The following is a 23,221-nucleotide window of genomic DNA, read 5'->3' on the forward strand; positions in this document are numbered from 1 at the left end:
AGAAACCGATGTGATCCTCCTTTCCAAAAGAAAAATATATTGTTGTTATCCACTGCAACAGACTGCCCACTATACTTCCGCACACTCATACTACCTTTGTTATCATGTTATTTACTTTATTCCACGAACAAAACACGGTTTCATTGCTTTTATGTTGCATGCATGAATGTAACGCAGAAATACACGGCCGGCAATATGTACATGTCTGGCCAGTCCATTTGTAGGGTGGTGATAACGTGTGCGGTATCGATGGTCAATAAAGTGTGTCTACAAACATGCATGTTTGATGTATGGAATAATTGCACGCTATCAGTTTATGCTTTTGAGGAGAGATTTCCAAAAGCAAGTTGCCACTCATTCATCTGCGCGTTTCACCTTTATTCCTTGAGTCCTGTGATCTTTGGACCTATGGACTATAGGATAGTGGTGGGGTTAGGCCGCGGCTAAGATTAAAGCAGATCGAGACATGTCTTTTGTCTCCATCCCATCTCCCTAGATCATCTACCTGCTCTTTTCCAAAGGGATTTGTTAGAGCACATACAGCCCAACCCTTAAACCCTTCTCAAACGTCCAGTCAGGCCATTCGATGAATATCCGGTCATAAAAATTCAACCCAGACATACCTTTCATATCGCTCTCAAACGTCCGGACTGACTGGCACACCCCATTTCAAGCCTAAATATGGGGCAGATATAAAAAAGCCCGGGCGCGCCCGGGCACTCCCGCCACGTTGGCCTGACGGGTTGGGCCCACACGGACTCATCGGGAAACCGGAGGTCCAACGGGTGCATCGACCGTCGGCGCGGTGTGAACGTCGCGTGGCGCCACTCTGGGGTCGGGGCTGGCTATTTAAGCTGGCCGGCACCCCCAGCCCTAGCACATCCGCCTCCACCCTGTCTACGCCGCCACCCGAGCAGTTCCCTCTGCAAGGCCGTCAATCATGCCACCACACCACCGGCATTACACGATCCAACATCGTCTCTTCCCCCTTCAGCAGGTCCGAATTCAAAGGGAAGCGGGGCTACCTCTAGAACCGGAGGTGGATTTCGAGGAGGGGGAGATGGGGAGGAGTCCAAGGAGGAGCTACAGGCACCGGAGGAGGAGGAGGAGGCGCCGCCTTCGCAGTAGTCGAAGGAGGAGCCGCCAATGATGGTCGATCTGTGGCCGGAGCAGCTGGCCATCCTCAATTTCATCCGCTCTGAGTCGGCTGCGGTGGCCAGGTGTCGAATGAAGAAACCGCGGGCGATGCAGGAGGCGGCGCAGGCGAAGGAGGAGGCGGCGAAGGTGGCGGCGCACACGGCTCAGGATCTGGCGCAAACCATCTTCGACGGGGAAGAAAATCAGTAGTACGTAGGATATATTTTGGATTTGAGGGATGAAATGTGAGAGAGTTGGATGTGAAGTGAAAAAACTGAGACATGACCGATCGATCAGTAGTAGTAGCACCGGACGCGTCCGTAAACATTTAAGGACCGCATTTATAAGGTACAGCTGTAGATACTCTTAGGTCCAGTCCATCCACCTATATATAAACTCCCACACAGCTGTGTGAAGCTCAAAGCATCATCTAGTTTGGACTAGCAAGACTTCATGGCTACACAAGGCAGCGCCCGTCTAGCCCTCATCGCGGCGCTCTCCGCCGTGTGCTTGCTGCCGGTTCTGGCCACCGCGCAGCTCCGGGTGGGGTTCTACCAGAAGACCTGCTCCAACGCCGAGGCGCTTGTCCGGCAGGCCGTTGCTGCGGCCTTCACCAAGGACGCTGGCATCGCCGCCGGCCTCATCCGCCTTCATTTCCACGACTGCTTCGTCCGGGTACGTACCTATCTCCACAATGAGTTCTTGTGTGCGTATACATTTCGGATCAATTGTGCCAGCGCGTGGCTAGCTCCAGGGGCAAAGAAAACAAGAACACCAGCGGTGTTTTACAGCAAGTTAGCTAGTGGCAAAGATTATCACCTACGTAGCACTAATTATAGGGGGTGGATTTTACTTACTGTGAGAATTTACAAAAATGCTACACCTACGTAATAACCTACGCATTGTTACGTAACTTAACTAACTATTAATCCTTCTCCCCCCTGATTTCAGTTGGGTGGGTCCCGTCACATAATTTCCTCCAACTGAAAAGTGCCACCTAGGCTATCACGTTAGTTTACGTAGGATAGCTACGTAGGCGTAGCATTGCTGAAGAATTTATCAGTTCAGTGGTACACCACGAAAATGTACTGCCGCATCAGCGTGTGAAGTTAATTCTATAAAAGTTATCGTAGGCGTGTAGCCCTTAACTTGATCATTTTTTTCATTTCATTTGATTGAAGTAAGGAGTGTTAGAGGGTAGTTGTCGGTTTTTACCTTGGGGCAAGGAACCGTCACAATATAGAGAGAACTGCAGAAAGAATATTTTGCAAAACAGAAAAGCTAAACGTGTTATCTCTCGAGATAAAGGGCAAGTTAAAAGCAGAAATGCCAAGTGTGTTATCGCTCGAGACAAAAGGTAGAGAGAATAAAGCTTAAAAGTAGTAAAATATGAAGTAGCATGTGATATATTCTCTGCTGGCCTGCTGATTTTCTTTCTCCAGAAGCAAGCCATATTCCCCTGCTGACCTGTTGTTTTTCTTTTTTCGGAGGTAACTCATATTCCCTGCTGGCCAATCGTTTCATAGGACAAATCTCAGTGCTCTTTTCAATTATCTCTAAGTCCATGCATTCATGATTATTACTTTGAATAGTTAATGATAATTATCTGTAGTTATGAACCCTACAAAATCTCCAACGATACCATTCCATCGTTATTAGCTATTGCCACATCATCTAAATCCTACATGGAGGTATATATATATTCATGTAATCATTGTCATGGTATTTGTAGTAGTAGTGTTTGGTCGATGATGTGGATGCATTGCATATCCTTATAAATACTTACATACAAACTAGTATTGAAGATTGTCCTTCAAAGAAATGTCGTTAAAACGACAAACGAAGAACCACATCCCACAATGATATCAAAACGCAAGCGACAATAAATGAATATATATACGGTGTAACCAATTAAAATGCACGACAATTGTCTGGTAATTTCGTGGTTCCTTGATCACGAGTACTAGATCCATGTAGGCTCTCTAGTAGACCTAGTAGAATGAACAAATCAATACCAGGATGAGTAACTCAAAGCACAAAAGTTAAATTTGCTATATCTATATCGACATAAAGGCAGAGTCGAAGGAGAAGAAAAGAAAAGCTAAATGTTGATACCCCTGAAGATAAAGGGAAAGCAGTCCTCGAAAGCAGAAAAGCTAAACTGGGAAACTATGAAAGTAGCAGCGAATATATGCCCTGCTGTTTTCCTTGTCCGGAGGCAACGCATGTTCCCCTGCTCTCGCTGAACATTTCGTTTGACGAATCTCAGTGCATGATGTATGCATGCATACATGGTCACTTGAATGATTCTCTAGTTCCTAGGTTTCTAAATATAAGTTTTTTTAAAGGTTTAATTAGAAAATTAAATAGGGATGTATATGGACATAGTTTAGAGTTTAGATTCATTCATTTGTTTCGTATGTAATCTTTTAGTGAAATCTCTAAAAAAATTTAGGAACAGAGGAAGTAGATGCGTGCATACATGTGACTTTTCCTTTTCAGAGTGCATACATGGCCACTTGAATGATATTCTACATGCATGCATGCATCCATGGTTAATTGAATGATATTTCACATGCATATGCATATGTGTTCTCCTGAATGATACTCTCTGCGTTTCTAAATATAAGTTCTTTTATACATTTGAATAGGGTACTATATACAAAGCAAAATAAATCAATCTATATTTTAAAATATGTTTATATAAATCCGTATGTAATTTAATAGTGAAATATCTAAAAAATCTTATATTTACAAACAAAGGGAGTACTCCCTCCGTTCCTAAATATAAGTCTTCTTAGAAATTTTATTAGAAGACTACATACGGAGCAAAATGAGTAAATCTATATTTTAAAATATGTCTATATACATCTGAATGTAGTCTATTAGTGAAGGGAAATTATAAAGAGAAGCGCCGCATTACAACTTTTCCATGCAGCGGCTTCCGCAGCCCCATGTGCATGCAAAAATCTTCCACCTCATGCTTACATCATCGCATTAAATGATTTTTCGATTTTTAAAAATGATTTATCTCATAGATTAATAATTTTATTCAAGATTCGCTTTCATCGTTAGGTTCGTCTCGATAAGACCTTCAAAATAAGATCCCATGTTGACATGTTTCGTTGATTTTTTTCGTCATTCCTAGTTGCCACATTTATGTCATCATAGTTGCCATCTTACGGATGTATAGTTGTCACAAAAGTTATACATAGTTATCAGGACAATACTTTTATACTTTTTAAGCATTGCAATGTTGTGTGAAGCTAAAAAGTGGGTATTAAAACACTAATAACAAGCAAGTAAACACATAAAGCGGCACAAGTATAATGAATTAAGTTTTTTAGTGGGGGTATATCAACATTCATAAACCTGATAACCAAGTTGATTTAATGTGAGAACTATGTAACAAATAATATGACAAGTAAGTGATAGTAATCTGGCAAGTACCGAAGAAAACGAAAGTTATCGAAACATATCGACATGGGAGCTAGTTTTGAAGATCTCATCGCGAAAAAGTCAGTGGTGAAAGCGGATCATTAATTGAATTAACGGTTTTGTAGATAAAACCTTTTGAATTTCAAACATCGAAGAAAATCTTGATGACGTCATTGCATGCATGCATGATAAAGAAAGGGGATTTGCCGCCGCATGTCCAAGCTGTTTAAAGTAATGAGTATGCATCTAGGAAGTATTAATTTTGCATGCATACTAATGTTCCATTAGCTGGGCCGCCGGAAGCCCCAAATGCGGCGCTGCTCCGTAGTGTGGTCCATTAGTGAAACATCTAAAAAGACTTATACTCCCTCTGTTTCTAAATATAAGTCTTTGAAAAGATTTCAATAGTGGACTACATACGAAACAAAATGAGTGAATGTACATCTAAAGTATGTATATATACATCCGTATATAGTTTCTTAGTGAAACCTCTAAAAAGACTTATATTTAGGAACGGAGGGAGCATTTTATATGCATGCACGCATACATGATCACGTGTATTAAAATGGTATTGTACCTACCTGCATAGATGCACCTAATTAAAATGCAATTAGACACGCGCACTAAAATTACAATGTTCATGATGTGTGAATGGCCGGGAGTTAATTAATTTTCATCTTTACTTGATGCAGGGCTGCGACGCCTCCGTGCTGCTGGCCACGAACCCAGGCGGGGGCAGGACGGAGCGGGTCGCCATTCCGAACAACCCCAGCCTCCGCGGCTTCGAGGTGATCGACGCCGCCAAGGCCGCCCTCGAACGGAGCTGCCCCCGCACCGTCTCCTGCGCCGACATCCTGGCCTTCGCCGCGCGCGACAGTATCACCCTCACCGGCAACGTGGTCTACCCTGTCCCCGCCGGCCGCCGCGACGGGAGCGTCTCCATCGAGCAGGAGGCCCTCGACAACCTGCCCCCGCCCACGTTCACCGCGCAGCAGCTCATCGACCGGTTCAAGAACAAGACCCTCACCGCCGAGGAGATGGTCCTCCTCTCCGGCGCCCACACCGTCGGCCGCTCCTTCTGCGCCTCCTTCGTCAACCGCATCTGGAACGGCAACACTCCCATAGTACGCACCTCGAGTGATGAGGCACCATATATAGTACAGTAGTTTACACGCTGGCATGCATGAGACGTGCGTACGTCTGTTGAACCATCATCTATCAGGTGGATGCAGGACTGAGCCCGGCTTACGCGGCGCAGCTGCGGGCGCTGTGCCCGTCGACCACGACGCAGACGACGCCGATCACGGCGCCCATGGACCCGGGCTCGCCTAACGTGCTGGACAACAACTACTACAAGCTGCTGCCGCGGGGCATGGGGCTCTTCTTCTCAGACAACCAGCTGCGCGTCGACGGCAACCTCAACGGGCTGGTGAACCGCTTCGCGGCCAACGAGAGCTTGTGGAAGGAGCGCTTCGCGGCGGCCATGGTGAAGATGGGCCGCATCCAGGTGCAGACGGGGAGCTGCGGCCAGGTACGCCTCAACTGCAACGTCGTCAACCCGACGTCGGTTCACCTCGAGGGATCCGTGGAAGAGGAGGGCCTCGTCGCCACGAGCTAGACGAGACGCGGGCACCGATCTAGTCCATGTGCTTTCCCCGCCGGCCTCTTTCACTTGGGACTTGCAAATTATGAGTTTTTCACGAGTCGTCACCCATGCCAGGATGCGTATGCATGTGTGCGCTTTTATTACTTTGTTAAGTACTACTAGTACTTGCCGCGTGTGCCAAGTTTGTTTTGTCGCCAAGCGGAATTAAACTCTACTCCTTAATTATGCTCATTTGAATTGAACAACTCTCGTATACTCACGGGCGCCGTGAATTGAACACCTCTCTTATCTACTTTATCTAAATAGAAGCACCCCATTGCATGATTTATCTTAGTAACATGGAGGCTATCCACATCATCTTGCCATGTCATCACTTCTCCACCCATGCAGCCTATCCATCTTAACTAACGAGAGCACAATCTCCGGTAGACCTCCCCGTGCAGGATAATTAGTAGCAAAAGAAAACGTATATATTACTCCCTCCGTTCCTAAATACTACCTCCGTCCCAAAATAACTGCCTCAAGCTTAGTACATTTGTATTAGAGCTAGTACAAAGTTAAGACACTTATTTTGGGACGGAGGGAGTATAAGTCTTTGTAGAGATTTCACTAGTGGACTATATACGGATGTATATAGACATACTTTAGAGTATAGATTCAATCATTTTATTTCGTATGTAGACCCTTAGTGAAATCGCTTAAAAGACTTATATTTAGGAACGGAGGGAGTATATTACTAGACTCTGCATGCAAACAATGAAAAACATACCGATTTCTTATTCCAGTATACCGGGTGCATGCCGCCGTAATTCAGTTTGGGTTTATTTAAATACTAACATGATTTTCACGGGGATTATCTTTATATCTTCCGAACTTACTTTTTTTTTTGCGAGAATCTTCCAAATTTACTTTTTTACTTGCAGGCAGAGCTTTTTTTTTTAGAAATTTTTTTGCAGGCAGAGCCAGCAGTGCTAGATTAGTACAATTTATTTGAAATGGTTTGAATTTTGAGAACGTCGTTTTGGAGCTCGGCCTCCATGGAGACCGAATTTTTTTTAAAAATTAAAATTTAAAAACTTTAGTTTCAAAAATTCTGAAAAAAATATACAACTAAACAAGGATGTGATCCGTGTGTGTGTAAAATTTCAGGTCGAAATACTTTGAAACTCGACCTGTACAAACAAGACAAATTCATGGTCTGAAATGATGAATAGCAACATGTGTTAAAAAGTTCCATATTTGTCTTTTTTGCACAGCCCTCATTTCAACGTATTTTGTTCTGAGATTTTACACACTTGTGTATTATATCTTCATCTATCTATGTACACTTTTAAAAAAAAATTGAAATATTAAAATACGAATTTTCATGAAATTTGGAGTTTGAATTTACACACTTGGTGTCGTAAGGACTGAGAGGTTAGACTTCAACGTAGACGGAATACAAACTGCATGAGAAGCTCTTGGGCCCTCTTTTCTTTTTTTACTTTCAATCACTTTTTCATCGCTCCTAGTTCCCTTGAATTCCGTTATTCATAACAAACAAACTAATGATTATGCCAGTCTTTATTCCACTCATCTTGAACTCCTTTTTATACCTTCGGAACCATCCTTTGAAGATTGATCCGTTTTATATATGGGGAAATATTTTCCTCCTTCGATCCTCGCATATCTCATCTCATCAAATACAAGCAATTTAGGTGAACCTTATTGTTGAGTATATTTATTATTAGGAAAATTAGGATAGATTATAATTTTTTCTACCTTGTCTTGTACTCTAAGTTAATCATTATACTACTATATAAATACCAAGCAATATAACAACTATTTCACCAATCCTCTCTCATTTCTAACATGCTATCTGCCACAAATTTCTAGACCTAGCCGCCACACACCGCTTCTGCCCTGCGTGTCGCCCTCGGGGCAGTCGGCCTCCATGACCGTCGCCGAGGGCGCGCCGCCTGTACCTAGGGTTCGTCCACCGGTTGGGTTGACGGGCTGCCCTAGAGAGTCTTTTTTTTCGATCTTTTGATCCGGGTTTTCTCTCTTTCGCCGGTCGCTTTGATCCGCGTTTTATTTTTTGGTTTTCTGATCTTAGATCGGGTTGTGTCGCTCGCCACCGCCGTCGACATCTGCGTGCCTCTACTTCGACAACGGCGCGACCCCAGCCTATTCTTCGACCCAGCAGCGTCGCGCACCACGTCGGCCCATCACAATCGACACCTGCGCGACCTCCAGGCTGTCGCCCTATGCTGGCCGTCTCTGCCAACGGCGTGACCCCGACCAGTTCTGCGACCCGGCGGCCTCACGCGACGCGGGGGCTCGTCCCTACCGCCATCCGTGCGTTTGTGCGCCTGTCGCTCTGTGCCGGTTGTCGTCGCCCATGTCCAATCAGGATCCAGCATCACCCCCGTCTCCGCCGCTGTTCGTCGGCCTCCTCGGGCTCCCCATGTACCTGGCTCGGGCGGCCTTGTTGGCTCGAGGTTTTCCGGCTCGAGTCTCCGTCACCACTTGTCGGCTGCCTTGAGCTTTTACGCTCAGGCGTCGGCTGCCTCGGGCATGCCATTCCCCGCTAGCCATCGTCCCCTTGGTCTGCTCGACCACCCCGCTTCACCGTCCACGACGTCGTCATCATCACTTATAAGCGCCCCCGGCCTCTTGTGCGATCGGATTGATCACCCGCCCATCGCGATCGACTCCATCCGCGCCATGCGACCGACTGATCAGTCGGTTTGCATGCTCCTCCACTGGTCCTGAGAAGGCTGTCCCCGAGTATAGTGCGTCCCTCCATCGATCGAGCAACGGGCTGCCGCTGCGTCGCCCCGTCGGACCGTGGCGCCGCCGCCTACTGCTTCTTCTGGTAGTTACCCCGACCCGCGAGCCGCTGCTACATTGCTCGTTTGGGCTATAGCACAGCGCCACACGGTCCCCGCCGCCGCCCGAGGCCGTCCCCGTGGCTGCACCGACCCGCGCATCGCCGCTGCATCGCCTCTTCAGGCCGTAGCGCCGCGGCACGCGGACTGCGCCGTCGCCCCGAGGTATTCTTGTCGTCGCCCTGACCCGTGCGCTGTCGCTTTGTCACCCCTTTGGGTCGTAGCGTCGCGGCATGCGGTCCACTTCGTTGTCCCCGTGCGTCGACTTCATGTGGTATCCGTCGTTTCATCTTCCTCGACGCGGGAATGCTATCATCCACGCCTGTCTTTGTCATGCTGTCGGGTTCTTCCTCGCCTACTTCAAGCATCTCGGCCACGCTCATAACCAGCCGCCGTCGTCGCCGTCCGGCCGTCGCCGCTACTTATCTTTGACGCAGTTGCAGCTCGCTCACATGTGTCGCGGCGCCCGTCAGCCCCCTTCATCTTCGTCCAACCCCAGTTCATCACCAGCGTCGTCGTCGTCTTCCTCGACCACTTCGTCTACTCCGACCACCGCTCGCAATATCGGCCCCGCCGATTTGCGCCGCAACCACATTCTATGCTAGCCTCCTCGACATGGTGTACAAGTTCTGTGCTCTCCGTCTACGCATGCCCGGTGCTGACAACACTGTCGCCTGCCTTCGTCCCCGATGTGCTCCAAGGCCTTGCAAGCCTAGAGAGGCGCATCACCAACATGGACTTCGTCCGTCTACGTATGTCCGGTGCTGGCAACACCGATGTGTGCCTTCATCAACAATGCGTCCCCGGGCTTGGCAAACCCGGCTGGACGCGTCTTAACTACGTCTTCTTTCCGGCGCAACGCTGCGCCCATTACTAACTCGGCGCCTCCTTGCGCCCGCAGCTCCACGATGACTTCCTCGACACCGGCTAACCCGACTTAACATCGACCACGACGTTCTTCACACGGCTACCATGGCCACGGCTACACCATCCTACGCTCTTGGCTACCTCGACATCGGCACAAAGGGCTACCACCTTGCTTGAGCAACCTCGTCGGTTTTCACTCTAGCCACAACTTATGTGATGCATCGAACGTGACGACTGTGGGGGGATGCCCGTTGTTTACCTTCGGTTTCTTCTTCAATCTCACCGTCTATGTCTCTAGCGTTGTGATTTCGGGGGATGTTGAGTATATTGATTATTAGGAAATATGAGATAGATTAGGATGTGTCATACATTGTCTTGTACTCTAAGTTGGTCATTGTACTCCTATATAAATGTCCACGAGGCTCAAGCAATACAACAACTATTTCACCAATCCCTCTCTCGCTTCTAACACTTATAATAGATCTGGATCCTTTTAAAGAAAAGAAATCAAATTGTTACTTGAGTTAAGACTTTCTATTGCACGATGTGGTTTCGATTTAGCTAAGGGTTACCACGTTTTTCGTAATACATGTTAAAACAATCCATGACACATAGCATCATCTCATCAGTATAAGCAGTATAGATCCATGAATTATTTTGTGTTATAATTTATTGCGTTCTTGCCAAAATAAGCTATGAAAAACCTTTAGCAATTTTTCCCAATTTATACACCATTGATGCAAACTTGTGCCACTTTTTACACCTTTCCTATTTTCATTTTCTGCAGTAAAAAGCGAACTGCTGTTAATGCCAGGGTAAATAAAAAGGCAAACCCCTTTCCATTGACTCTCGGCAAAAATATTACAGAACAATTTCATCAGGGATTGGGAGCAGAAAGTGAAGGAGTTGCGGTTACGCTTAGGCACACTAGTAGGAAATTAAGTGCCAGGGTTTGTTGTCCAAGCGCTCACTACAGGGCCAAAACCTACTAACATAAGTGTTTAGGTACTAGTGTTCATACCAGAGTTCTGACGATCGCAGACGGCATCCATCGAGCTCTCTAATGCCGTTCAAGCATGTACCTAGTGGTGCTTGCCAACTATGCCGTCCTAGCATTTATCTAGTGGTGTATGTTAAATTGTTAACTCATGACCAGTTTTAAGACGCTTCGAATTACCAAATTATTTTACATGTACCACTAGCAGACCATTAATTAACAAGATCAATGACTCATTTTTGTAAGAAGATAGGGCTTAATATGAGTCATTGATCTTGTTAATTAATGGTCTTATTAAGTACGTCCTATCTTCTTACAAAAATTGCCACTTGGATGTGTGTGTGGGGAGGCTGAGGAAACCTTCTATTCGTTTGAAGGGACACTATTGGAAGGGCCAGGCAGAACTTGTTATACGTTACCATGCCAAAAAGAACGTATTATAAGTTTATTTTTATAAACTACTCACTCCATATCATAATATATGACGTTTTAACAGCTCATTTGAGCTGCTAAAACGTCATATATTATAATGCAGAGCTAGTAATTGGTAGCTAGTAAGTTTTCTTTGCAGAAACTTCTCCTCGTCTTCGTCGCCCTGTGCCGTTTTGTTCTGTGTCAGATCACTGTGCATGGCTTTGGTGTTGACTGACGAGAGGAGACTCGTCTGGTAAGAGCAAGTACAATAGTAGAGCCGGTTGCCGGCTGTAAGCTCATGCCATGTCACCTATAGCCCATCTTACAGCTAACATGTACAATAGTTGGTTAGAAGAGTGTACTACTTATTTATTATATGACCCATCTTTCATTCTCACAAAGTGCCTAGGAGCACGTGCTAGAGCTGGCTCTTAGCTAAGAGCCCGCTTACCTTCTCTCTCCTCTTCTCTCTCCTCAAACTAAGCAAAAATATACTACTTTATTCCTTATAGCCAGCTGACTCAGCTTTATTGTACTTGCTCTAAGGACTGAGGTCAGGAAGAGAGCACTGGAGCTGTTAGACTTCAGCATAAATAGAATAGAAAATGCATGAGATGCTCTTGGGCCCCTTTTTTACTTTCCATAACTTTTTCATCGCTCCTAGTCACCTTGAACTCCGTTATTCACAACAAACTCACAAATGATTATGCCAGTCTTTATTCCATTAACTTGAACTCCTTTTTATACCTTCGGAAGCATCCTTTGAAGATTTATCCATGTTATATGTGGTGAAATGTATTACCCGAAAAGACTTTTGCGCCGTTTTATTTATAAAGCAACGAACCTCGACAACCCAGAAAAAACGCACGCCACCACAAGACATGATACAAAGGCGGTGAGCGCAACAACATGACTCCTAGCACAATAAGAGCCACTGGAGGCTCTCACAGTTGACCCGCCACCGTCAAGAAGTGAAGCCACATACGACGAGCCTTGGGCTCCAAGACGATGCCTTCAGGATGGTTACGGCACCGGGGTACTGCCATCCCCAGATCCGAGGATTAGAGTTTCCCCACGATCCACCCGACGGGCAATGACGGCAGCGATGACTCCTTCAGGAAGGGAACGAGCAACGTCGCCGCCGGTCTGTCCGACGATAGAGCAGATTTTCACCCAGACCAACACTCATTGCCACGAACGCCACATCCACGCAACCAAGCCACCCACACGACCTTGGCCACCGGGCAACACTAAGCGATGGGTTCCGTCCCCATGATCACCGCGCTACCACCATCAAGGCCACCGCCCTATCCTCCAAGACCTTGACACCACCTCATCCGATACCTGTCACTACCCCAACCGAAGAGACGAACGAACCCCGGGGCAAAGAGGCCTCCATCGAATCGTCCTGCCGCATCGGGCGTGAGAAGAGCTCGGTCCTGCTGTCGGGCACGAGACGAGCTCGGTCCTGCAGCCCAAGAGCGAGACGATCAATGGGCCGTAACTAGGAGAGGGCCTTCCATTCAGCGCAAATAGCACCCGGACGATGAGGAGACATATCAAAGGCCGACCCCGGGACATGCCAGCCGCCAGCGTAGCCGACTTGCCAAACCATCATGGAGCCATGCACGACCGAAGCAGCATCCACCCTCGATGACTGCCCAACCTGCGCCGTACGGTGAGATCCAGGCGTTGGAGCCGCCGGGAACACACCCGCGCATCCAGCCACCACCCAGCACCACCCCCCGAACATCACGGCCACCACGGAAGGACGAAAAAGGCCCCACCTTGTGCATGGAGATCTCCGACAACCCAAGGATCAGCCTGGCTGGGGCTACGGACGGCACCGCCAGCCACCAGGGAGGCCAGATCTGGCGCCCAGCCGGCCGGATCGGAGCGGATGTCGAGGGCGACGGTGCGAGAGACAACGGGAGGAGGGATCCGTTGCCGCCCAATCCACTGGGCCCAGACTCGGGGTGTAATGCCGTCGTCGACAGCCCTTCGCACCGCCACCCGAGGGCCGCCAGCAGCTCCCTCAGCCGCGCCGTCGCGCCCCGTGCCATCACCTAAGTACACGGCCCGCGCCGCACACCACCGGGAGGGGCAAGAAGAGTGGCCCGCCGCCGCTGATGTTGAGGAGGGAGGGAGAGGAGGAGGGCTCAACAAGGCGGCTATGGTTTCCTTTCCGGGCACTTGCGGGAGGGAGAGGAGTGGAGAGTCGAGGTTTAGCTACTATCCGGTGAAATGTTTTCCTCCATCGATCCTCACAGATCTGATCTTATCAAATACAAGCAATTCAGGTGAACCTTATAATAGATCTGGATCCTTTTCAAACAAAAAAAAAAAGCAAATCAAATTGTTACTTCAGTTAAAACTTTCTATTGGACGATGTGGTTTCGATTTTGCTAAGGGTTACCAAGATATTCTTTTAATACCTGTTAAAACAATCCATTGCACATAATATGGTCTCATCAGAATAAGCGGTATAGATCCATGAACCATCATGGCAGGGTAAATAAAAGGCCAAACAAGGGCTTTCTTTTCCATCCAGGCGAACCCCTGTCCATTTACTCTGGGCAAGAATATTTTAGAACAATTTTATGAGGGATTGGAAGCACAAGGTGAAGGAGTTGCATTTAGGCGCATTAGTAGGAAATCCACTGCCAGGGTTTGTTGTCCAAGCACTCACTACAAGGTGAAAACCTAGTAACACTACATCTAAAATATAAGTGTTTAGTTGAGTTAAGTGCATAAAACCACCACATTTCAGGCTTCTTTTGCAGAAAATCACCTAGTCCTTAATCATTGGCAAAAATCATCCAACATTCCGTAAACTTTTTGCAAATATCACTGATAAGGTGATTTGGCTTGTTTGGTCACTTTTTGACACTGGGTCCTCATTGTAAGTAGTTGACTTAGCAAAAACACTAAACAATGTTTTTTTAGTAAATAACAGAAACATGAAGTATAAATTTGTAAAATGTTAAAATGATAAGTTTATCTCCCTCTTCCCGCATACAGGCGAGCCACCAAATGGAGCTCATGCCGGAGGGTACATGGGAGCTCCCTCCCGGCGGTTGCTGGCTCATGGCCGCCGTCGGATCCGGCTTCAGCCAGCGCACCTAGGCCATGAGAGAGAGAGAGAGAGAGAGAGAGAGAGAGGGAGGGAGGGTGGGAGGGAGGGAGGGAGGGTGGGAGGGAGGGAGGGAGGGAGAGGGAGGAGAGAGAGAAGGAGAGAGAAAGAGGGAGGGAGGGCGGGCGGGAAGAAGAGAGAGAGAGAGAGAGAGGGAGGGAGGGAGGGAGGGAGGGAGGGAGAGAGAGAGAGGAAGAGGGAGGAGAGAGAGAGGAGGAGGGGAGGGGGAAGGAGAGGGAGGAGAGAGAGGAAGTAGATGGAGGAGGGAGAGAGACACGGGAGGAAGGAGAGGGAGAGGGGCGGCAGTGGTGACCAGTACACCGGCGAACTAGCGGTGGCGATCTGCGGGCAAATCCGATCAGAGCGACGCGAGGCTCGGTGGCGAATGTGCACATGCCTGTGCGGCTCTCCCGCAGGCGTGGAAGCTGTTATCCTAGCGGTTATCTAGTGTTGCATGTTAAGTTGTTAACTCATGATCAGTTTTAAGACGCTCCCTCTTACCCTTTCTTTTTACATGTGAAGTAAGAGTGCAGGGCCGGGCCCATAGTGGTGCCAGATGTGGGACCTGCACAGGGCCCATAATTCTAAGGTCCCCAAACTTTTAGGCTCTTTTTCATTGTTAGAAACATAAAAACGTGCAAAAAGCAATCAACTCCAACCATTAGGACACAACCTACTGTTTATACAATTAGTTCGTTTCCTTTTATAGTTTGTACTTCAGTTCGGTTTATCATTTATCTTTTTTTCTCGTTATTTTTCGTTTTTAATGTGTGTTTGCTTTGAAATTCGTGAACTGTTTTTAAAGAGAGGAACATTTTTAATTGGATCAACGTTTTTTCATAATTGATGAACTTTTTCAATTTTAATGAACTTCTTTAAAAATTGGCTAATTGTTTTTCTAAAATTAATGATTTTTTAAACATTTTTGGTGATTTAAAAAAAATGAACATTTTTTAAAATGAAGCTATTGAAGTCCTATATGCGTACTACTATGACACAGCAAAATCTCAATAATTTGGCCACAACAGCACTTGAGAGTGAAATGTCGGAGAAGATTGATTATGAGGATATCGTTGAAGATTTCATTTCAAAGAATACTAAAAGAACAAGGATGTTCAAATAAATAGCAATCGTGAGTTCGATAGGTATGACTTTTGTATATGTCACTTGTTATGTAAGATTTTATATTATATACATTATAATTTTTCTGTGATGTATATATACATTATAGTTGCTCATTAGTTTTTTTTATGAGACAGGGCCTCATTTTTTAGTTTCAGTTTCGCACAGGGTCCTAGATTTTACCGGCCCGACCCTGTAAGAGTGTATAATAGATCTGAACGGTTGATCTCATTAATTAGTAGTCTGATAAACTTTTAACTTTTTACCTCACATACAAAAGAATGGGTAAGAGGGAGCATGTTGAAATTTGCCACTTCGGTGTTGTGTGGCTGGGGGGTGCAGAAACCTTTCTATTCGTTTGAAGGGGCCCTACTGGAAAGGCCAGGCAGACCTTATTATACGTTACCATGCAAAATAAAACATTACTATAAGTTTTTTCATAATCTATTAACATCCTTCCATAATAGTCACTACCACGAACCTTCATTCTTCTTTGCAAAAAGAAGTACCCCTGCACACCTTATAATACTAATGGTCTAGTGGAGGATGACTGTATTTGGAAAGATTCATGCAACCACGGCGAATCAAGCATGCATGTGCCCCAAGTGGTGCATTCACAGCATTTCCATACGTGTACATAAGCACACCAACCACGCCATATTATAGCGTTTCTGTCCGAGAAATGCATTGGAGTACCCGGGTGTCACACACCCCGCTACTAGAAAAATGCGTGCTAATGGCGCACCTATTTTGGCTACTAATGGCGCACTATAGATGCGCCACTAGATTTTATATTACTACTAATGGCTACTACTACTAGCATCACGAATTTTGGCTACTAATGGCTACTACTACTAGCATCACGTCATTAGATTTTTTTTATTAATGGCGCACCACAAGTGCGCTATTAGTATCTGATATACTAATGGCGCACCAGACAGTGCGCCATTAGTATTGCTCACGGTGCGTCATTAGTATCTGGTATACTAATGGCGCACCAAGTAGTGCGCCATTAGTATAGATCCTGGTGCGTCATTAGTATCTTGTATACTAATGGAGCACCTCCTGATGCGTCACTAGTATAGCTTATGGTGCGCCATTAGTATGCCTCCCAGGGCCATATTTACCCATGTGCTCTGGCTACTAATGGCGCACTAGTTGACGATGCGCCACTAGTGTGCTTTTGAAGTGCGCCACTAGTGTGCTGAGTGATGTGCCACTAGTATGAATATTATGTATTTATTTGATTTTTTCTGATATTTGCACAGATTACAAAATATATTATTGCACAGAATATAGAGAGCACAACATATAAACAACATATTTATCGAATACAATAGAAGATTAGTCTCCGAATACAATTCATCATATTAGTCTCCGAATTTAAAATACCGAACAAAGTTAGAACATTACAAGTCTCGAGACCGCGAGTAGCGAGTTTGTCTTCACATTACAAGTCGATATCGACCATCTAAACTATCATCACATAGAAGAGAGATGCGGTCATCACGATAAGCATAATCGCAATGAAACTGGTCTTCATCCAGTTCCTCCAACGCTCCCTCCTCTCTACCGCTAGATAGCGCGCGTATCTAACTTCCGCCTCCGCCCTTGTGGTGTACCCTTTGTAACCGTTACCGCTGAATCGGTGAACCTGTCTCCGACACTCCTCCCAGTCGTCGTAGACTCCGGGAACCTTACCTTTGTACACGACATACGACGGCATCTCTATGCACTAGCCAAACAAAACGTTAGTAGCAATTCACAGAGACATACAAGTTCATTAAAGTTTAATATTACAACTATAACAGCACGATTCATGGTCCTACTAATAAATAGCATCGATTACATATAAGTTGAACGACTGTCCAAACCAAAGAGACATACAAGTTCATTAAAGTTTAATATTGCAACATGAATTAGTAGCGATTCACGGGAACGTGGATGAAGCCGCCGTCTTTCGTGATGGTCATGAAATTGCGGTCGTTGTCGGCCTGCATTTGTAGCATTGTATCTATCTCACTATTGGACAACAGAGATCTGAGGTAGAACTGCCCCGAGGTACGAAGGACATCTTGATGGATGATTTACGCAAACTCCGACTGGATGCGAAAGAATTCTTGTCTGATGTCCGCATCATGTATTGCCGACAAGCGTGCGGCCCAATCTTTGAGATTATTTGGTAGCCGAAGGTGATTACTGTCCCGTATGATCGCCCGCATGTGATGGAGGGCGTAGTAGGCATCCTTCTGACTGCCAGGCGGCTGCTTGACGCAGGCGAACGTCGTATTATGGGTGAACACGTGCTTATCGTGCCTGAGACTTGTCCTGCTGAAGGTGCCTTCAGATATGGCGTAGCCAGGAAGAGCTTCATCAAGAACTTTCTTGATATTTGTGTAGTCTTTTTTTGACTGACGGTCCGAGTCGAAATACCTTGGCCACGAAAACTGGGTATGCCACATTATTCTCGGAGAGACGCCGCTTCTCCAAACAAAGAACATTGTCATGCAGACTCCGCATAGCACCGGTTGCAGCATTGAGCAGATTAGTCGGTAGCATCGGCCTACCCGCCACATGCACCCTCCTCGAGATATCCTTAGGTGAAGGTGGCCCGTCCAGAGCACGGATCGTACTCAGTGCCGGCTGGCTCGCACCCTTGTTAGTCTTTCTTTTCCGTCCCTTCTTCTGCTGATGTAATGGGATCGAGTTCATCTGCTCAGAGACCACCTTCTTGAGTGTGTTGGGGCTGATAATATTTCGCACCTCGGCTATCTGTGGCTCGGTGAAGGCGGCAGCTGGAGGCGTCTCCTCAAAACTAAACGCCAGACAACGCCTGTTGCAATTGGGTTTCTCCGCGGTACCAGCTAGATCGTGTTCGTCTTTTGCAGGGTTGGGTTCTTGAGAAGGAGGCCCCAAGAATTCCTCACCGTACCCTTGTTCGGCAAAGTACTTATCGACCTTGGTAAATGTACCATCGTCGTCATCGTCGTCGTTCGGATCCTGTGCCATATGCATGTCCGGATCCTGTGCCATATGCATGTCCGGTAGCGTTGCGGCGGTCTTGCCATGGCTTGGCGCCGGCACGACTGGCGGTGTTGTCTGTGGGGTGGTGTCCCCCGCCCCCAAATGAATCTCGCTCTTCGGCCAAAGCAAGGGCCAGCTTAAGCAGGCGCTGAGGGTCATCACATCATCTTTGTCGGCCCCAGCGGGGTGGAACGGAGGTAACAAGTCGTCGCAGCCTGGCAGCACCCGAACCAGTTGAACCCTATACGTGGTGGGTGGCATCGGTTTACCGTGGAACATGGGGTTGCCCGGTTGAACGATTCTTCCCTTGGCGACATCGGTCAACTCGCCGCCCATGAAGTGCAGGAGAGTGCATGGAACGTCGGCGCCGGCGCCCTGCGAAAACATGTAGGGCATCAGGGGATGCCCAGTCAAAGGCAGGGAGATGAAGTCATCGGCTGAGAGAGGCTTAGTTACCGTGATGGCGTCGAGCTCGGCTAATGTCGAGGCACCGCCAACGGCGGGCGTGCAAGTGACGGAGGGGCCGCTTGCTGCCGAGGTGCCGGCCGGCGCCGGAGATTCCAATGGCGCCGCCTGCGCGTTGTGCGAGTTGTTGGCCGTGAAGCTGGGAATCGGGGGCGGCCCCTGTTGGCCGCCCGCAATCCACGCCTGCAGCCCCTCAATCAAGGTAGGCACAATGGCGGTGATCACCCCTCCCACTTGGTGTTGCACTAGCTCTTGGACCATCTCCGGAATCCGCGCCACTTTTGCCTTGAGTTCTTCAACCTCGCACGACTGGCTTTCCAAGTTGGTATTTCTCTCCTTTCGCCCACCAGCGTTATAGTATGACGACCATTTCGTGGACAAGCCTTTGTCGGCCACACGACCAGCTGACGACGGCTTACTGGACGTATCCTTGTTTTTCATTATGTTAAACGCCCTATTTAAATTGGTGTCCCAATGGGAGCTCTGAGACGACCCCGCGCTACTGCTTTCAGTGTCCTGCGGAAGGAATGAACCATTTAGAAATTTGGCTTCATTAATTAGAATGCAACGATATGGAGCTAATTACGTGGGGTATATTCCTTACCAGAACACGCTCAAGCGCCATGGTCCTCGCATCCGTGGTAAGCTCCTTTGTTACCGGGTCCACCTTGTACCGGGCCCTGACATAGTTCATGGTCTACTTGTCACCGTATTTCTTGAACGGGGTGGTAGGCCTTGCTCGGCACGCTCCGCGTCCTCCTTGTCCCATATAGGTTCCGCCACTCTGTAACCGCCGGGACCGAGTTGGTGGACCCCTAAGTTCAACTCCCACATTTCTTTCCCCCGCTGACTTGATTCCGCGGTTGCCTTGCTCTCGCACTTGATCTTGAACTCCTTGTAGTCATCTTCGCTGATCGAAGGATTTTTCGCCTTGATCTTCTCATAACTATCACCTTTGTCAATCATTCTCTTCACCACGCTTCTCCAAGTAGACAGGGCCTTGCTCATCTTCGTGAGGGCGGCACTGTTCACTTTATTCCTTGAGAGGCGTGTGTTTGCGACGTCACCGGGGAACTTGTATCGTTCGTGCAGCTTCATGAAGAGGAGGTTGCGCAAATTCCCTCGGTCCTTATGCCTTAGGTTCTTGGTATTGATCGAGACAGTGCTCCGGAGAATGCACCCGAGCTGAACCGCGTACCCCTTGACTATTTCTTTGGGCGCCATTGGATACCCGTCGGAGTTCACTTCAGTAAATTCCTCCTTTACGGTGCTGAGCACGTTCGGGCGCCGGTCCTTCTGTTGCCTCTTCGATTGGCTGCCATCTGTGCGTGCGCTGCCATCATCAGTGGTGGCATGCTCGGTGGCACCATCAGTGGTGTCATCCCCGACGCCACTAGGGGTTGTGTACTCGAGATCGGTGTCTTCCGCGGCGTCCTCATAGCGGTGATGTTCTTCCTCCATCTCCTGGGACAGCTCCCAGAATGGCTTGCCCGAACCGCCCGCCTCATCGTTGTGGGCCATGTTTCGCTCTAAATAGGAAAAAAGTTTGGTCAAAAAGTTGGTTATTGTCAAGGAACAAGATCATGGTCTCATCATCTAGGTTTTGTCGACACCGAGGCATCCTAAAAGCTAAGATTTTATCATTTAGGGTTTGTCGACGCCGAGGCACCCTAAAAGCCTAAGCTTTCATCATTTAGGTTTTTATCGACACCGAGGCACCCTAAAAGCCAAGAAAAGGGAAGGAGAATTCTAAGTTGGGCCTAATCACTTGGCTCTATTGCCACCTATGGTTTAATGCAGCAAGAATAAAGGGGCAGTTGATCCTACTTAATTAAGTACTAAGATACCCTGGCCCATGCATTAGTCGCAAGTATCCCATATGTCCTATTTTTAGCAAAGTCATGCTAAAATTCACGGAATATTTCAGCATGACCTTTGCTGAAAATAGGACATATGGAGTACCCGAATTTGCCAGAACGGAAGTTAATCGACATTCCGGCAAACTCAAGGGCCTCTCGGGGTACCTGCAAAATCATCATGACACGATGGTCGGAAACAAAACCCAGCAAACTAGCACCACAATGTGCCTCTACTTTCATATGGATGAAAAGGACACAAACCATATGGTCCTCTGCTTTCATATGGACAAAAATAGGTCACCCAACAAAAAATCATCAATAGTTTAGCAAGTCTGTACCCTCAAGAATGAACATATAGCAATATCTGTTGTCCCCCCATAACATACGGAAATCAAAATTAGCTCAACTTAGATGACTAGCTAACTCATTTTTCAGATAGCATATGTAAAGGGGCCAACTCAAAATTCTGAGCCTAGCTAACTCATTATTCAGATATAAGCTTGCTTGTTTTCCATTGTACCTGAAGAACTAGCTGCTGCTGCTCCTCTGCCCGTGCTGCTGATGCTCCTCTTCCGCTGATCCAAGTGACTGTGCTGTGCTGCTGCTGATTAGAACAATTTTGCTCCTCTGCACTCTGAAGAAGGTAACTCCGTCAGAGTACTGTACCTGAAAATTAATGAAGTTGATTAGTGTTAAAATTAGGCATGCGTTAAGTATGACCTTTCGACAATGCTAACCTACAGTAAATCATCGGCCATAAAAAGCATACACAGAAAACATCAAGCTAGCACAACACACAAACTACATACATGAAACGGGAAGCAAACAATAAATGACTGAACGTGGGTAAATCTAAAGGGAAAGAGCAAATGAGCAAAAAAAAACAAAGCATATTTGTAACTTTCTATATCCATCAATAGCCTAATCCATAAGAAAGCTGCACCAAAAAAATACCCAAAAGATGGCCGGTCCTATCGAAAATCTGCAAAGTCAACAACAAGAGTAAGTTTGATCACATTAATAAGATGATCAGCTAATATACAAATGTTAGACGGGTCGTGAAATGTACGCAGGACAGCATGTTTTATTGCTTCCTTCTGATTGCTCACACCAATAACATCACAACATTTTCCATTTTGCTATTTTACGGTCCTATGTTAGTACACAAAGCCAGAAAGAATTTGGTGGCAAACAGAATATTTCAGGCTTCCCTTAACAATGGAGCCCCAGATCAAATACACCTAGTCAATAATGTGAGTCCAGAGAATATTTCAGGCTTCCCTTTACAATGGCAAACAGAACATAACACGCCATGCTAGAATGCTAGTATCAAGTAAAAGTCAACGCACGTAAACTAGACAATGTCGCAAGATGATCAGATAATAGCAAGATTGGATCCTAATTTTGGCATCACAAATGGAGCTAATCATTACAACTGATTACTAATTCAGTATACTTGACCTGTATAAGGCAATGCAAGTGTTGATACTAGCTGATGAAGCTAATGTTAATGTCTTGCATGGCATGCAAGATTCAGAAATAAGTACACATGCTAGCTGGCACCTTGCAGGTTTACCATGTTGTCATTTACCAGCTGGAATATAATCGGAACCACTAATAACCAACACACTATGTAAACAGATGATTAACCTGGATGTGGGATCTAGCTAGGATTAATGGACCAGGCTCATCTACATCTTGAGCAAATATAGCAGATCAGAGCAAGGCTCAGCAAAGACACACAATTCATGGATACGAGAATCATCTTACTGCAATTTGCATAAGGTAAAATGCACTCAGCCAAATATTATTCAAGCAGTGTCCAAGGCATGCCTTACAAGGTCAAGAATATGATAAGGTAACATGAAAAAAATTTGGTAAGCAGTAAGATAAGGATTTCCCCATCCCAATGCAAGAAGAAGAAAATGGTTCTGCTTCTATATGCCTGATCCTAATCTCAACCGGGACAGCAACAAAACTAGCGTCGAAGGGTTGCGCAGGTTGCTGATACCCTGGGGTTCTAGTTATGTGGTTTCCCGAAGCACCCTGACAGAATGAAAGATTAAACAGATAATGAAGTATGAACCTGGCACTAGGTTATTTATATATTCAAAATAAAAAATAGTACAAGTCCACTAACTTTTGCATCATGCAATTACACTACAATTGCATATTGCAATGGAAAGGAGAACAAAACAAATAAGTAGAAGAAAACATGTCCAAACAACTCTCAATTCTTCAATTCACTTATACATCAATGTGGATATATAGGAGTTTACGATAGTAAAC

The 23,221-nt window shown here is 46.5% G+C and overlaps 1 protein-coding gene across 1 annotated transcript; it reads left to right on the plus strand.

The window, feature by feature from the left end:
- The first annotated feature begins 1,544 nt into the window (after window positions 1-1,544).
- LOC123410945 (peroxidase 1-like) lies at window positions 1,545-6,423 on the plus strand. Its single transcript, XM_045103869.1, has 3 exons — window positions 1,545-1,812; window positions 5,268-5,699; window positions 5,798-6,423. The coding sequence occupies exons 1-3, from the start codon at window positions 1,591-1,593 to the stop codon at window positions 6,191-6,193; spliced, it is 1,050 nt and encodes a 349-aa protein (XP_044959804.1). The 5' UTR covers window positions 1,545-1,590; the 3' UTR covers window positions 6,194-6,423.
- The last annotated feature ends 16,798 nt before the right edge of the window (window positions 6,424-23,221 follow it).

This window comes from Hordeum vulgare, chromosome 7H, assembly GCF_904849725.1.
Source record: "Hordeum vulgare subsp. vulgare chromosome 7H, MorexV3_pseudomolecules_assembly, whole genome shotgun sequence".
Lineage (NCBI taxonomy): Eukaryota > Viridiplantae > Streptophyta > Magnoliopsida > Poales > Poaceae > Hordeum > Hordeum vulgare.

Bases quoted from the DNA above. Each gene is read 5' to 3' on its own strand.
- LOC123410945 (XM_045103869.1), top strand. From the start codon at position 1,591: ATGGCTACACAAGGCAGCGCCCGTCTAGCCCTCATCGCGGCGCTCTCC. The intron at 1,813-5,267 runs GTACGTACCTAT...TACTTGATGCAG, and splicing joins TCCACGACTGCTTCGTCCGG to GGCTGCGACGCCTCCGTGCT. The intron at 5,700-5,797 runs GTACGCACCTCG...ATCATCTATCAG, and splicing joins GGAACGGCAACACTCCCATA to GTGGATGCAGGACTGAGCCC.